This window comes from Mustela nigripes, chromosome 3 (assembly GCF_022355385.1).
Source record: "Mustela nigripes isolate SB6536 chromosome 3, MUSNIG.SB6536, whole genome shotgun sequence".
Lineage (NCBI taxonomy): Eukaryota > Metazoa > Chordata > Mammalia > Carnivora > Mustelidae > Mustela > Mustela nigripes.
In genome coordinates this window covers 72,172,524-72,188,401 of record NC_081559.1, presented here as the reverse complement: position 1 = coordinate 72,188,401, position 15,878 = coordinate 72,172,524, and the positions used below count along the sequence as shown (strand labels likewise).

The 15,878-nt window shown below is 33.3% G+C and overlaps 1 protein-coding gene across 1 annotated transcript in view; it reads right to left on the bottom strand.

Annotated features, from left to right (window-relative positions):
* Positions 1-15,878, bottom strand: part of AGPS (alkylglycerone phosphate synthase) — a 153,600-nt gene that overhangs the window by 37,233 nt on the left and 100,489 nt on the right. The window contains exons 13-17 of the mRNA XM_059394228.1: positions 15,361-15,437; positions 13,153-13,265; positions 6,730-6,799; positions 5,320-5,381; positions 335-424 (exon numbers count right to left, since the gene is read on the bottom strand). Of these exons, the coding sequence (XP_059250211.1) occupies positions 335-424; positions 5,320-5,381; positions 6,730-6,799; positions 13,153-13,265; positions 15,361-15,437 (412 nt within the window). The remainder of the gene's footprint in view (positions 1-334; positions 425-5,319; positions 5,382-6,729; positions 6,800-13,152; positions 13,266-15,360; positions 15,438-15,878) is intronic.

The window sequence follows — 15,878 nt, the reverse complement described above, 5'->3', positions numbered from 1 at the left end:
ATAGATGTGTGATTTACAGCTTCAGTGAACGAAGCGGGAGTCCTTTACTTATTCCAAGAGCTCCAAGGTTTGGCTCTGCACTAGCATGCTGTTCCAGTAGGGTAGAAGGCTCACTTATGGAAAGGTATCCTACTCCTAAAGCCCTAAGGACTGCATTAAAATCCTAGTGGCCCAGTCCTAAGAAGGTGGCAAAAGGGAAGTTTAGGAAAACTTGCTAAATGGAATAGACTGAAGATATTCCTCAGTTGGCAAATTACATTTCTCCACCAATTAGAAAATGTGGTTTGTTTTTCTTTTCAGGGTAAGTAGTATAACAACAACAACAACAACTCACCTGCAGGTAGAAAGAGGAGCAAACTGAACACCCTTCTCTTTGCATTCCCTTGTTATTCGCTCTTTTACATTTCTGCAGAGATCCACAACCCTAGAAAACATCATTGAACACAATATGAAATTTTCAAAAAATTTTCAAAAATGTGAATAGATGTTAGTTTACCTGGCATCCTTCAACTTATAACTTCAAAGGAGCAAAGTTCTTTCTTTTTTTGCCATAAGAAAGACAGAAGTCAGAAAAGCATACTCAAGCCTCCTGAAGGCGGTTTCTTATATTTAGGCAAGCCCAATTTCAAAAAAAATTTAATTACAAGATTTGAAAAGCTTTAAAAAAGCCATAATGAACACGTTAATGAAAACTCAATTCTGGGTTTATAGGAATACCAACCTGTGTCCATGTCTAAAACATTTCCCTTAATATAAAAATAGTAGTCATTGATGTTATACCAAATGTCCAATAGCCTACTGTTAATCACCGAGCTAAAATACAGCTAAACAAAGACTTACTGGACATGAACTATGTGTAAAGCTATGCTAGACTGATATTAAAAGTCAATGAAAACAGACAGGTAAGAAATAGTTCTTTTTTTTTTTTAATAAAAGATTTTATTTATTTATTTGACAGAGAGAGACCGCAAGTAGGCAGAGAGGCAGGCAGAGAGAGAGGAGGAAGCAAGCTCCCCGCAGAGCAGAGAGCCCGATGTGGGGCTCGATCCCAGGACCCTGAGATCATGACCTGAGCCGAAGGCAGAGGCTTTAACCCACTGAGCCACCCAGGCGCCCCAAGAAATAGTTCTTAAAGGGAAGAGGGGATTGATAATATTCAAAATGTCAATCCTTTTTTCTAAATTTTAAATAAACTTTTTATTAAAATAAACTTTTAATTTGAAATAGTTTTAGATACAGAAAAATCACAAAAACAGTACAAAGAGTTCCTCTTTTCCGAGTATCCTCTAACATTAACATATTATATTAACCATGACAGATTTGTCAAAACTAAGAAACTGACCAAAGGACATCACTATTAACTAAAATACACACTTGTTTTAAAATATGAAGGTATTCGATTTCTTTTGTTATTTAGTGTTTTTTTTTTTAATAAAGAGAAGCTTAGGCTTGATTTATTTATTTATTTATTTTTAAAGATTTTAGTTATTATTTGATAGAGAGAGATAGCGAGAGAGGGAATACAAGCAGAGGGAGTGAGAGAGGGAGAAGGCAGCTTCCCACAGAGGGGGGAACTGGGCTGGATCCCAGGACCCTGGCAAGGATCATGACCTAAGCCAAAGCCAGAAGCTTAACAACTGAGTCACCCAGGCGCCCCTTGTTGTTTAGTTTTTGATATAATTTTTAAGGTCCTATTTGGGAGTGGAGGAGATATAATGGTGACGTATCCATATTTGGGGAACAAGCTCAGGAAAAAGTTCTGAAATAGAAAATGGATGTCAATCAGAGCTTCCAGGGTGGAGATCCAGAGACAAAAGATTTGACAGATAAAAGATTAATCTATTTTTTTTAATATGAGCTATAACATTTTGTTATTACTACATATTCCATTTGTTTTGGAAAATAAAGCTCCTAAGGGACATATAAGCCACCTTATTCTCCAATAAACACTCTGGCTACACACTGACACTGACTGTATTTTAAATCTTGGTCTTTTTAGAATCAGGAGAACAGAAAAGATAACAAAGAAACTCAAAAGGCTGGGCCATCTCTAGTCTAAAGACTGATTTGACTGTGTGAGAACCAATCTGATTTAAAAAACTAATATTTACATGGACTATGCTTTCTTAAACACATTAAAGTTACTTATACTTCCAATTAGAACAAAGAATATACATTAAAATATAAATATGGGATTTTAGTATTTTATTAGCTACTGCAATAGCATGTCAAATTTTTTTTAATATGGTATCTGCAAGCTTTATAAATTCTGATTGATTTTATGAGAGTTCCAGGCAAACATGATTTATTAAGTTTATGCCTCAATTATGGAATGATAGGATGTATGCTTTTAAATACTTCTTGTAAAAGTATTTGGATTATTGGAATTTATTGTGTCATTATTTTGAAATTCCAACTTATAAAACAAATACCTGAAATATAAATTAAAGCTACTAAACTTTAAGAGCTACAGGGGTTAATAAAGATTATAAATTTATAAACAAGTTCTTTATCATGACTCTAGAAGACAGAATTTTTTACATAACATTAATTTGTTACATAACAATAATAATAATAACCTACAGTAGTAATAAGAGTAGATGGAACCAAGAACTTGACTAAATGGTTAAAATCCTTAATGGGATACTTTCTAGAAATGATTTATACAGAGGGGGTTCCGAAAGCATTCTCTCATAGAACTTGTACAAAGTTCAGTCCATTTGGACTGATCATCCTATGGGAAAGAAAATAACTGTGTATACTTTTAAATTCTTACCTGACCTATTAGCAAATTTAACCCTGTTGATTACTTCCTATTTGAAAAAAAAAAATTTCCTTGGGCTTCTCTCACATCACTGGTTTTCCTCCAAATCCTCTAGATATTATTTTCTTTTGCTAGCTCTTGTTTGTATGCTCATCCCTTAAATGCTGGGATTCCCTGGAATTCATTCTCAGGCCCTCTTTTTTTTCGATTCACCTATACTACCTATAAGGGTTTGTATTTACTCTCTTGGTTTTAATCCCAAATTTCATGCCAGTGAGTCTCCAAAATCTTTAAATCTCCAATTCAGACCTTTTAGACAGCTATTTTTATAGGCTGTATTCTTTTTTTTTTTAAAGATTTTATTTATTTATTTGACAGGCAGAGATTAGAAGTAGGCAGAGAGGCAGGCAGAGAGAGAGAGGAGGAAGCAGGCTCCCCACTGAGCAGAGAGCCCGACATGGGGCTCGATCCCAGGACCCTGAGCTGAAGGCAGAGGCTTTAACCCATTGAGCCACCCAGGCGCCCCTAGGCTGTATTCTTACACCATTCCAGAGTTCACTCATAGGACTCAGCAGAATATTCATTGAGCACTTAACAGGTATAGCCAAGGCTACAGAGAAATACCAATAATCCTGTGAGAGACTTATGCATGAAAAGGCCTAGCAATCTACTAATGTGTGAAAGTTGAAGACTGATCCCATGGGTTTCTGCTAAACATGGTCTCTACCTAGCTAAATGTTTGAAAGAAAAAGCAAGTTGCTGAATGGGTAACAAGTAAATTTTATGTCAGGAATGTAGCTGCTTTCCATTAATTTTATTTAAGAAAACTTCAGCTGATGATATTGTTTTAAATGAAAACAAAACAAATATATAACCCTGTATAAAAAATACTGTCAGTGAGTAAAATAAATATATAAAAAATACACAAGAAAAGGATTTAAATAGTGAAAAGATAGAAGTGATTAGCTTCCATAGTTCCAAGAATAGAAAGACAAATGGCAATCATCAACTAATAGTAACGGATGAGGAAATTGATAATGCTGAAGAAGTTAACACTACACTAACCTACCGTTCCCAGCAAGTAAATATATAAAAGACTAAAATGGTCTTTGAGACAACTATGAATAGCTGCCAAATGATATTTGCTGTTCAAAAGTTCAGATGTCAGAAAGTTGATTTTTTTTTATTTATAAGATTTATCCCCTTGTTAAAATATCACATCAAAAACTAAGTAACAGATTGGTACTATACACTTGATCACTGTTTTATAATGCATGGACTATGAACATCCATGCACCAAAAGTTAGAACCCAGAGTAGATAAAAAATGAATGCAGAAAAGTAAAAAGTTTTCTGGGGGAGGGGAGTAAAGAGGTTAGAGTAGAAAAAAAATGTTAAGATATGTAATATCTACAGGTGGATTCATGGGGATGGATCTGTTATATCTAATTTACTTTATAATAGCTTTAAAATAATTTGTATATTTTATAAAGAAGAAGTAAAATGTAAGGCATACTCAGACAAAAATGTACTAACAGTCTTAAGAATTTTTATTACTGAATGAGTTAACTCAAAAGTTCATTTTTAATATCTCACATTTGTTCATCAGTTTTTATTATCAATTCCCTAACCAGTATCTGTATGTACATGTGTATAATGCAAAAAACAGAAATTGTACATAATATCTTAAGCTGGATTTCTTTTAGAAATCACTGAAATACAAGTTAAAATCTTACTTAATAATACCCCTACAAATATCAAAAGCTAAATCATTTATTACAAGAGAAGTGGTTTTAAAATTTGGGGGGACTTTTCAGAGGATGTTTAAGCTATTAAGCCCTTAAAATTTTACACCAAAGCTAGTGAAACTATACATTGACACTTAAGTGCTCAATAAGATTCTTTAAAACATAGACTCCAATAATATTTTCTTCTTCTATGGGACATGGACAAATCTGCCTCAAACAAACAAAAAGGCTCACAAATCTGACATTCTGAAGAAGATACTGATTTTTTAAAATATTTATTTATTTTAGAGAGAGAACACGAGTGGAGGGGAGGGGAGAGAGAGAGGGAGAGAGAGAATTTAAAGTAGACCCTCTGCTGAGTCAAGAGCCCAATGCTGGGGCTCAATCTCATGACCTGAACTGAAAGAGAGAGTCAGATACTCAACTGGCTGGAACCACCCAGGCATCCCAAATATATTAATTAATTAATTAATTAATTAATTAATTTTTAAAGATCTTATTTATTTTTTTGATAGAGAGAGATCACAAGTAGGCAGAGAGGCAGGCAGAGAGAGAGGGGGAAGCAGGCTCCCTGCTGAGCAGAGAGCCCAATGTGGGGCTCGATCCCAGGACCCTGGGATCATGACCTGAGCCGAAAGCAGAGGCTTTAACCCACTGAGCCACCCAGGCGCCCCCCAAAGATATTAATTTAAATAAAAGAGTTCCTTTACAAAAATTTAAAAATTCATATATTCATATACAAAGATATATTATTTCAGCAACTCCTATAGCATATTTGAATAATATTAGACATTTTATTATATTTTACCTGTCCCAAGGAGCAGAAGTCTCGAAAGACTCTCCTAATACATAGTATTCCAAGCCCAAGTCCTGTCAAAACATATATACAAAAATCAAGATATTACAACAGGCACAGAAGAATGAATACTATTGTCATATTGCTAGTATGTCACATAATTTTTAATATTACCTGTTTCTAATGTAACCTCCACTGCTCTTTACTCTCCACTCCATAAAAGCACTAGAAAGTGGCCCTGAGAGTGAGCTATAACCTCTAGGAGGACAGGAACTTTGTCTGTCTTGCTGTCTTCTGTACCCTTGTACCAGGCAATGTGCTTGACACATGGCAGGAATTTAAATATTTCTCCAAGGAATGGAGTCTCTAAGAACTGTCTGTGTACATGCCCAGGAAAACGTATATGCTTCAACTTCACTGCAACCTAAAATTTAGATCTTACCAAGGATTAAATTTTTTTTTTAAGACTTTTTAAAAAAAATTAACTTGACAGAGAGAGAGAGAGCACAAGTAGGCAGAGTGACAGGTAGAGGCAGAGGGGAGGCAGGCTCCCTGCAGAGCAGGGAGCCCAATATGGGGCCAGTCCCAGGACCCTGGGATCATGACCTGAGCTGAAGGCAGATAGTTGCTTAACTGACTAGGCCACCCAGGTGCCCAAAGGATTAAGTTATTTTTAAAATGAGAATACAATCCAAGCTTTCTTAGAGAAGTAAAAACAAATTTTATATAAGTTTATGTATTCCCTTCAGAACAATTTCCAAGTGAATATTTAGAAAATTCAGCACTTGGGAAAGTTAAATTCTCAGTAGGACATTTGAGAAATGACTTTTTAAAATAAGACCCTTCAAATTACATAAAAAAAGCAATATTTTCAAAATGTAACCCTAGTAAGAGCAAAAACAACTACAAAACTTGAGTTTATTACAGCCAAAGTAGAAAAACAAAACGAAATAAATGAATAAACTTCTGAAATAATGCTTTCCTATCGGATAGTATAGTAGACTCTTGGTCAACATGACTAATAAAGTTTCTCAAAAATAGAAAATCAGGAATTAGAAAAATTTTAGACAAATTATTTTATTTAGAATTAATTTTATATAGAAATCATCACCAGTGAACCAATAATTACTTGGAACCAAGTTAAATACCAATTTTTAAAGAGTTAAAGAAAGATTATATATCTTTAGAAGAGATTATGAACCAGTCAGAGTAGAATGACCTAAATAATCTTTAAATTCCTCAAAAACATATAAGGAAGATTTCACTGGGCTTCTGAACACTTGTAAGCTAGTCCTCCATTCATGTAAAATGATGTGATACACCATACTAGATTAAAATTTAAGAAAATAATTTTATTCATTCAAAGAAAGGAAAAGTATGGTCTGCAACATAAACTGACAAGGGAAATAAGAGGTAACTTACTCGAATGTATGCGATGACATAGGTAAGCAAATAACCTCTCTGTCCATTATCTTCTCCAGCTGCCAATCCACTGTAATTAAAGAACAAACTGTGAATATATATCAGATGTATTTATTAAAAATATATAAAATTAACCAAACTAATATGACACCCGAAGATAACTGCTTACCAGATTAACAAATATTACATTGCATCTCATTTTTATTTTAATCTAATTTATCATAAATGTATCAAAGAGCTGTCAAAAGAATGAACTTGGGTAACAAAAAGCTAAAAACACATAATATTTCAGTTTGGTCATTAATTTCAAACTTTTATCTATCAAACTAATAAAACTGACTCATACGAACTCAACTACTTCTACCCATTCTGACAACAGAGAATTAGCCAGGAGAAACAAATTTAAGAAAACTTTAATAAACTTCACAAGCAAAACAAGATACCTAAAATACTCTTATTTTATTCATATATTCTTATCCATATATTCATGTGTCATTACAGTCTTGTTCACATATAAAGATGTACAATGATGGACTACATCTTCCAAATGCCAAGAAGTTTTTTGCATACTCATGCACATTGCATATGAAGTAACAGACACAGTGTTTATTTTATGAAATTTGTAACTTAAATGAGACAAAATATATGTACACAGAAACATTAAAGTTTAGGAAGCAACATACAATTACAAGAAAACAGGTAAGGTTTTATTACTATGAACTATTCATTTCAGTTTGAAAGTAGTTTTATCCACAGAACTGTATTTGGTGATCTAGTTAGAACTAATCCCGTATGACATATAATTCAGTCCAAGTACTCTGCTTTGTAAAAGTCATTCTTATTCTACTACCTTCAGTAAAGAGCTTTCACTTTTGCTTGTTCCCATCATCAGAGAGAAATTAAATTTTAGCTATTCTTAGTCAACTGATGAAAACTTAGCATAAACTCCCAAAGTGCCCATGGGGAAAAAAATCCCTCAATAAAACCAGATAAAAAGAAAAGTGTACTTTCATGTGACTTTCTTGGGTCATAATGGGTGATAAACTTCTCTGTCTCTCTGTAGAATGCCATAATTACACCTCCTTGGTCTCAGGATGCTGAGCCCTTAATCACAGTGTTGCCTAAGACTCAGGTCTTGAACCTCTGTTATTTGAGCCTTCTCTGGAAGAATCAATTTTCTTATTGCTTCGATTAACACCTTAGAGTTAAGTTCTTGCTTCCCCCTAAGTTTTGCTTGGATTTAGCAGTAAGTAAGTAATACTTCATAGATGTACCTTTATGCTATATAAATACTGTAAGGCAATTTTAAACTCAGATGTAAGGGCCAAATCAGATTTCCTGACTTAGAATACAGCTGCCTATAAACAAATCAGTATCACTCAGGGAATTGACAAACACTTGACAGGAGCAGCTCTAGTCTTGGAATACAATGGAATGGAATGAAATACAATGAAATGAAACGGGGTGGGGGGGCCTGTTTGTATTACTAAATGTTAATGACCAAAGAAGACAAAACTTAAAGTCAATCAGTTGAAAGTGAAAAGTAAGAAGAAATAATATAATTCTGGATTGAATATATATGGATTTAAGGTCAAGGTAGGAGGTCAAATAAAGCTCTAAAACAAGAAGCAAACAAGTCAGAAGTTTGCTGTGGTAAAGTGTGTGCATGGAGGGCGCCTGGGTGGCTCAGTGGGTTAAGCCGCTGCCTTCGGCTCAGGTCATGATCTCAGGGTCCTGGGACCGAGTCCCGCATCGGGCTCTCTGCTCAGCAGGGAGCCTGCTTCCTTCTCTCTCTCTGCCTGCCTCTCCATCTACTTGTGATTTCTCTCTGTCAAATAAATAAATAAAATCTTTAAAAAAAAAAAAAAGTGCGTGCATGGAGGAAAATATCTGAGTCTATACCTCAGGTAGATAAGAAGCAGAGTCAGACACTGAGTTCAAGAAAGAAAAAACACTACTGAGCTAGGAAACAGGAATAATTCATCTTGGGCCTAGCAGCAGAAAGAAAGGACAGTGAAGACTAGCAAAGGTGCAGGAGACCTGCGCTGGAAATCCCTTAGAAGGCACACTCTAAGCATGTATTTGGTGGGAAGTAACAGGTAGGGATATTTAGTAGACCTGTCTCTCTTAAATCAGGATGAGAAAAAGTCCTACTTTGCAATCCCATGTCGAGCCGTTTTTCTTTAGATCCTGTTCTAACATCTGGTGGGGTGGGAAGATCTGCTTCACTTTGGGATTCAGTGTGACAAACCACACAGAAACATGCATTTTCTTATCCAAAACAGGAAAAAACCAAAGTCATTCTAATTATTCATAAATCCCAAAGGAGAAGAAAAGTCATTCTGGGCTTGCTTTTCGGAATCACAGGTTTTCTGGCAAATTTAGCTTTCTGTAACTTCGATCTCTCTCTCTTTCTCTCTCTTTTTGTAACTTTCGGAACTCTATCTTCCAGACAGGATTACTTTAAAATACAATATATAAACAAGAGTAGGGTGTAAAAATTAAATCCTTCTAACTTGCCCTTTTGCAGCCATTTTGGTATTTAACTTGGGTCCAAGTAGTAATTGGTTCACTGGTGAGGACAGCTATATAGAATTAATTCTAAATAAAATATGTCTAAAATTTTTCTAATTCCAGATTTTCTATTTGTGATAAACTTTAAAATTATACTAAGGTTCAAACCACTTTATGGCAAAGTAGCAATATCCATCTCTTACTTCCTACTCCTCTCCACAAATCTCAAACATCAATTAACAAGGTTCTTAAATAAATTTAAACCTGTTTCATGAGAAAGGGCTGGGAAGACTAATGAAAGAGGAATGAGAGACAACCTTTTTATATAAAAGAGCCATCTGGTGAACCTAATCACTCTCATGTTGAATTACATTAAACAACTTAAGCACACACTTTAAAAATAACAGTAACACATTACCTTAAGTTCTATGATAAATGTCAATACATCTGTCATGATTGCTGACAGGGAATGTTTATTCTGTTTAACCCTTAGAGAAGTTAAAGTATATTGCTAGCAAACATAGATAAACCACCAAAGTATGATTATTCAACATTTGCCTATTATGTTCCATTGGCGCATACGTGTTCAAAGGTATGTAACAGTGTTAGGGTAGGGGTATAAGGAAAAAAGGAAAAATGGCTAAGATAACACTTAAAAATGTTCTAAACTGTTGGGAGTACTTTATTTAAAATAATCAATTCAAAGCTAATGAGGTAGTAGGAACAGAAGATAAAACAAAAGAACAGAAAATAAAGGATAGATGAATAATGTCCTAATTCAAAATAAAATACATGAACTAAACTAACTAATCAAACTTTAGCAGAAAGAAATTTATGCTGCTTTTTAGTTATGCAGAAGAAATCATTCATTGGGGAGCAAGGGCTGGACAAGTGGCATCTTACGTAAGAAAAATATCCCTGAATCTTTCAGTGATTACAACGAAGAACTAGTGCCTAGGGAGAAACACAGAGAAAACCAGGACTTCTGCTAGAAAACCATATGAAGATATTTCCAAGTATCAAATCAAATCAAAACCAAAATAGCCCTAAGTCATCTGCCTAATGACAGCCTGAATTGTTAATAAGAAGATTCCTGCATCCAAATGAAGGAAACCAGGATGAAAGCACATTAAGAAATTAATTATAACATAACTAATAAGTACCAAATAATAATAGCCAAAAAAAGAGACCCCAATCAGAGTTTGAGGTTTAATGTTTTGCCCTTGCTTTAAATAGGTATCTCACTTACTATAACCTATTTTAATGGATGATTTTGATATGTTTTGTTTGATATAAACAGATAACTCGAATGAACTCAATAGTTCTGAGGCTTCAGTATCAGTATCTAAAAAGACCTGGATTCATCCTAAGGAAGTTCATTTTTAACTTCTAAGTTGTAAATGACCGGAATTACATGGGAAAAACAAGACAAATTATATGACAGCAGAATTCATGACAGTTGGCGGCTCAAATTAAAACTGACAAAATGGCTCTGATAAATACCTAAAGATTAAAATACACTGTTTAAAGAGGGGCATAGCAGTTAGGAATATATGAAACAGAATAAAAATTGTTAGGGAAAAATATTCAGTTTCCTTAATTCTTTCAACAAATGTTCAATCAAGCATCTAGTATATACTAGGCATCAGCAGTGATATCCAAGAGAAGACAGGACAAGCCCTATAAAAAATTATGTCTTACCTCACATGAAAAGGCATTTTGCCATCATGCTACCCACCCAGTTCAATAGGAAATGTAGCACATTATTAACTACTAATGATTCTGCTGGCTACTCTGAATTGTAATTAAACTTAAAGATACCATAAAGTAAAATTTCTATACATGTGTATCCATGTGTGAGGGTGTGTGTGGGAAGTAGGTTGAGGACCAAGGGATTAAGGTGAAACTAAGCAAATTTACCTTATTTATATAACATGATTCGAATATTATAGTGTACATTTCCCTACAAGTGCTCCTGAACAATTTTGAAATCCCAATTAAATATTTAAATATATAGAGCACCTGGGTGCTCAGTGGGTTAAGCCTCTGTCTTAGGCTCAGGTCATGATCTCAGCGTCCTGGGATCAAGTCCTGCATTGAGCTCTCTGCTCAGAGTGGAGCCTGTTTCCTCCTCTCTCTCTCTCTCTGCCTACTTGTGAACTCTCTCTCCGTCAAATAAATAAACAACATCTTTTAAAAAAATTTTTTTAACATATAAAAAAATTTTTTTAAGTTTTAACTTCTAATATTTAAGAACAGAAATAAAAGATTTACTTGAGATATAAAAGGTTTTCATCTAAACCACCTTAATTTTTTCTAACACCATGGATTTTAGGAAATAAAAGCTAAAAATCAAATTATGTATAAACTCCCAAAACTTAGAAACCAAAAAGTAGGTACACGTACATTTCAAAAATAAATTCAGAGATGAGCCTGTAATCTAAGCCTTTCAGTTACTAACTGAACTTTTATAGCACAATTACTCTTAATTAATTTAGTTAAAAAATCAGTAATTCCCAGAAAAGGTACTGTGAAAGAGGAAAAGTGAAAGATTAATTAATTTCATCTTTTACTAAAGAAATTCTACTTGCCAATTTCAGAATAAGGTAAAAATAAAACCAAGAAACTAATTTGCAATACTCAAAAACAGTACAAAAGTAAACTAAAAATTAAGCCCAAGATTAGATCTTTTTCTAAGAATTCTGCATTTAAACACTAAGTTCAGAACATCCTAAAAATGAAGGGCTAAATATTATATGTGAGAAAAATACATAAAAGTGAGGCATTCTAAAAGACAAGGCTACAAATTAAGTGCCCATTTATTTTCATAATAGCAAAAAAGGGAAACTAAAGTAAATATTTACAAAGAACTCAGATTAAACATAATGTATATTTTAAGCTCTGAAATAAAAAAAGGAAAATGTTATCCAGGAAACTTAGTTTATGTACTTAGAAAGGAAAGGAAAAAAATGTAGTCCTGATAAATGGCATTTTCACTATAGTTCTCATCAATCAATCTCATAATCCATCAAGCAGACAGAAAGAAACCACCCAATCATTATTCAGTTGGTTATAGATGGGAAATGTTTTCTGTTTCTTTATACCAGCACAAAACAGTAAGTGACAAGGGGTGGAGTATAGAAAATTTATCAAATTCTTTTGTTTAAAAAATTACCTTTTAAAAACATACTAATAACATGTTTTATACATATACAATTAACACTAAATAGTAAGAGGATTATGTATTTTTCATATTTTACTCTAGTACAATGAAAGCAAATATTATAAAATCAGCATTAATGGAAAAATATAATAAAATATTTAATATATCTCAAGTATATTTAATATATCTCCAAGTATCAAATCAAATCAAAACCAAAATAGCCCTAAGTCATCTGCCTAATGACAGCCTGAATTGTTAATACAGAAGATTTTAGAAGTAAACCAACACATTTTAAGTTGACTATCATATATTACCCAAATTTAATACTTTAAAGGATACATTAACAACTGTTTATAGATACCAGAATTTAATTATTTATTTTTTAAAAAGATTTTATTTATTTATTTGACAGAGAGAGAGATCACAAGAGAGGCAGGCAGAGAGAGAACAGGAAGCAGGCTCACCGCTGAGCAGAGAGTCCAATGTGGGACTCATGACCTAAGCCGAAGGCAGAGTCTTAACCCACTGAGCCACCCAGGTGCCCCTCAGAAGCCAGAGAGAGCTGAGAGAGAGAGAAGGGGAAGCAGGCTCCGTGCTGAGCAGAGAGCCTCATGTGTGGCTCAATCCCAGAACCCTGAGATCATGACCTGAGCCAAAGGCAGTGGCTTAACCCAGTGAGCCAGGTGCCCCCAGATACCAGAATTTTAGATTAACATTCTCTTGCCATTATGAACTAAAAGCCATACCCAAATTTTGCAGCGATGTCATACACTTGCTTTTCATGTTGAAGAACCTTCTCACGGTCGCCCTCAAATAGTAATGTAGCGACAGTTAGCTGATTTGGATCAAATCCTTTGAACTACCAAAAAAAAAAAAAAGAAATTATTACAGATAAGTCTTATCCTACAAAACAGTAAATCAAAATACATTTTGCTCATTTTTCCTTCCGATCTGGGCTCAAAGATACCAACTCTTTAAAACTGAGCTTTGGAATTTTACATGTGAATCAAAAAGAATGTTTAATGCACCTATTCAGGTTGTTACAAATAACAAAGCTACAGAAAAATACTTATTTTCAAAGTATGCCATAGTGTCATATGGGTAAGTAATACAACAATAGAACATGTTAAGAATTATAGCTGCAATAAAGAAGCAAATTAAAATACCAAATGATAGAATATAATGAATTAGCAAGATGTAACGTGAGCAAAAAGTAAAAAATAACAGCATCCTTACATACCAACAATAACTTCTTATTAAATAACATTTTCAAAGGAGATCTTACATATACAATTAAAATACCTAAGAATAACCATAAAAGAAAGTATGTAACCTCATTAGGAAAACATGTCTAAAAATGGATTATAAAGACATATGTTCTTAGAATGCCTCAACTAAGCATATAAACCTGTCAATTCTTGCTCAACTTAATATACAGGTTCATTCCAATTCTGATAGAAACCTTAATGGACTTCCTAAGATGGTGAGGAGTTTCTAAAGTTTTTCTAGGTTGATTAACAGTAGGCTATAATGGAAAACAAGGAAAATTCTAAAAAACAAGAACTAGACCTATAGCAATTAAATCCATTTAATTTTTCAAAAACAAAAGCCATTTAAAAAAATGTGATACCTTTTTAAAATTCAATTTATATAAATTTAAAAAACAAACAAAAAAACAGTTCACCTTCTCCTTCTACCCCTCAACCCCTAAAAGCAAAAGAAGTTCATCTTCTTTTCCTACCCCTCACCCCTGTCTCTTGCAGTTACCAGTCTGTTTTCTGTATCTATAAGCTTGGTTTTTTGTGTTTTTTTGAAAATTTTTTCCAGATTGCGCATATAAGAGAAATCATACAGTATTTGATACATGAAAATGGAGTCTACGTCCTCAGTCAGTACATAAGATGTCTCAGACATGGCAAGTCAATGTAAGAGAAGCAGGGATTAGTTAGTTAATAGTGCTGCCACAACTGGTTAGCAATTGGGGGAGTACAGGGTGAAGGTTAATTTAGAGCTTTATCTCAAATCATAAAACTGAAATAAATTCAAAGAGTAATAAAGATAAAAAATTTTCAATTCCCACTTAACAAAAAAAGCAAGAGAAGAAATGCTCCCAACTTAAAAGTGGTTAAATAATCACAGGAAAAGATACAAAATTTTGAAACTTTTGCACCAAAAAGAAAAACTCTTATTAAAAAGGGAGTCAACCAATTTAATTAATTAGTTAATTAATTAATTAAAAGGCAGTCACCTGACTCAAAAAGTTATTCACAACATTTAAGACAAAGGCATCTAATAATCCCATTACTCAAACGGTACATGCAAAGTACCAAGGGAAAAAAACCACGAGGTTGCCACCCCTAGCAAAATAACCATACTGAACTAATGCAGAAAAAAATCGTACTAGGAATTACAAAGAAATGATGGGTCTCACTGGAATTTCAATGAGAAACACTAACTAAAATAAAGTACTACTTCCCCCCCACCCCCAGATTCAGTACATTTAGAACATAACAGAACACAACTCCCACATGCCATAGCAAGGATGGAACAAAGAAACAGCACGGGTGTGTCCCTAGAGGTAATGTAAGCTGGCATAACCCTTTAGGAAAGGAATTAAGCAATGATTAAAAAAAAAGTCCACACTCTCATTTCACTAGATACAGATATCTACTACAAAAAAATAAAAAATAAAAAATAAAACTATAAAAAATCTTACATGCATGAAACTGATGTTATTTTTAGGAACTTCATATCTGAAAAAAATTATTTCTGAAATTAAATGCATAACTGATTTACTTGATAAAACACATATTCCAACATAAAAAATAATAACTAAAAATGTACATAACACCATGAAAAAACATACTTGATAACAGGTACATGTGAAGGGGGAGAAGACAGAAAACAAAATATCATAAGCACTTACAATTTTAGCATTTTATAAAAATTCCTACCTTTGTAATATAAAATTTCTTTAAGCCATCCAAAAATGATGTGAAAATAGAAGAAACCTGAGGTTTAAGAGCATGACCTAAGAAGAAAAGTTCATAATTTAAATTAATAGTAAATTCTCTTTTTCAAAAGATTAAGAGGCTAGTTTAATTAAGTATCCTAAAAAAGTGAATGTTTCATGTCTCCAATTTTTTAAATCTTCCTACGTTTTATATATAGCATATTGATATTAATATCTACATCTTTTAACTTTATTTTCTTTCAAAAGTCACAACTTTCTTTTTGTTGTATAAAACCTCTCTTGTTTCTTTTTGAACTCAAATTACTATATGTAAATACTACATATAGTTTAGGTTATTTTTCAATGGTATAGTTTATACATAGTAAAATCACTTCATTAATTTTTATTTCATTAAGAACAGCCAATGGTGGCTGAGTTTACTTTTATTTTTTATAATTATGCAGAAACCATTCAGAACTATAACCAAATATGCAGTCAATGCCAAGTTTAAGGTTGTTT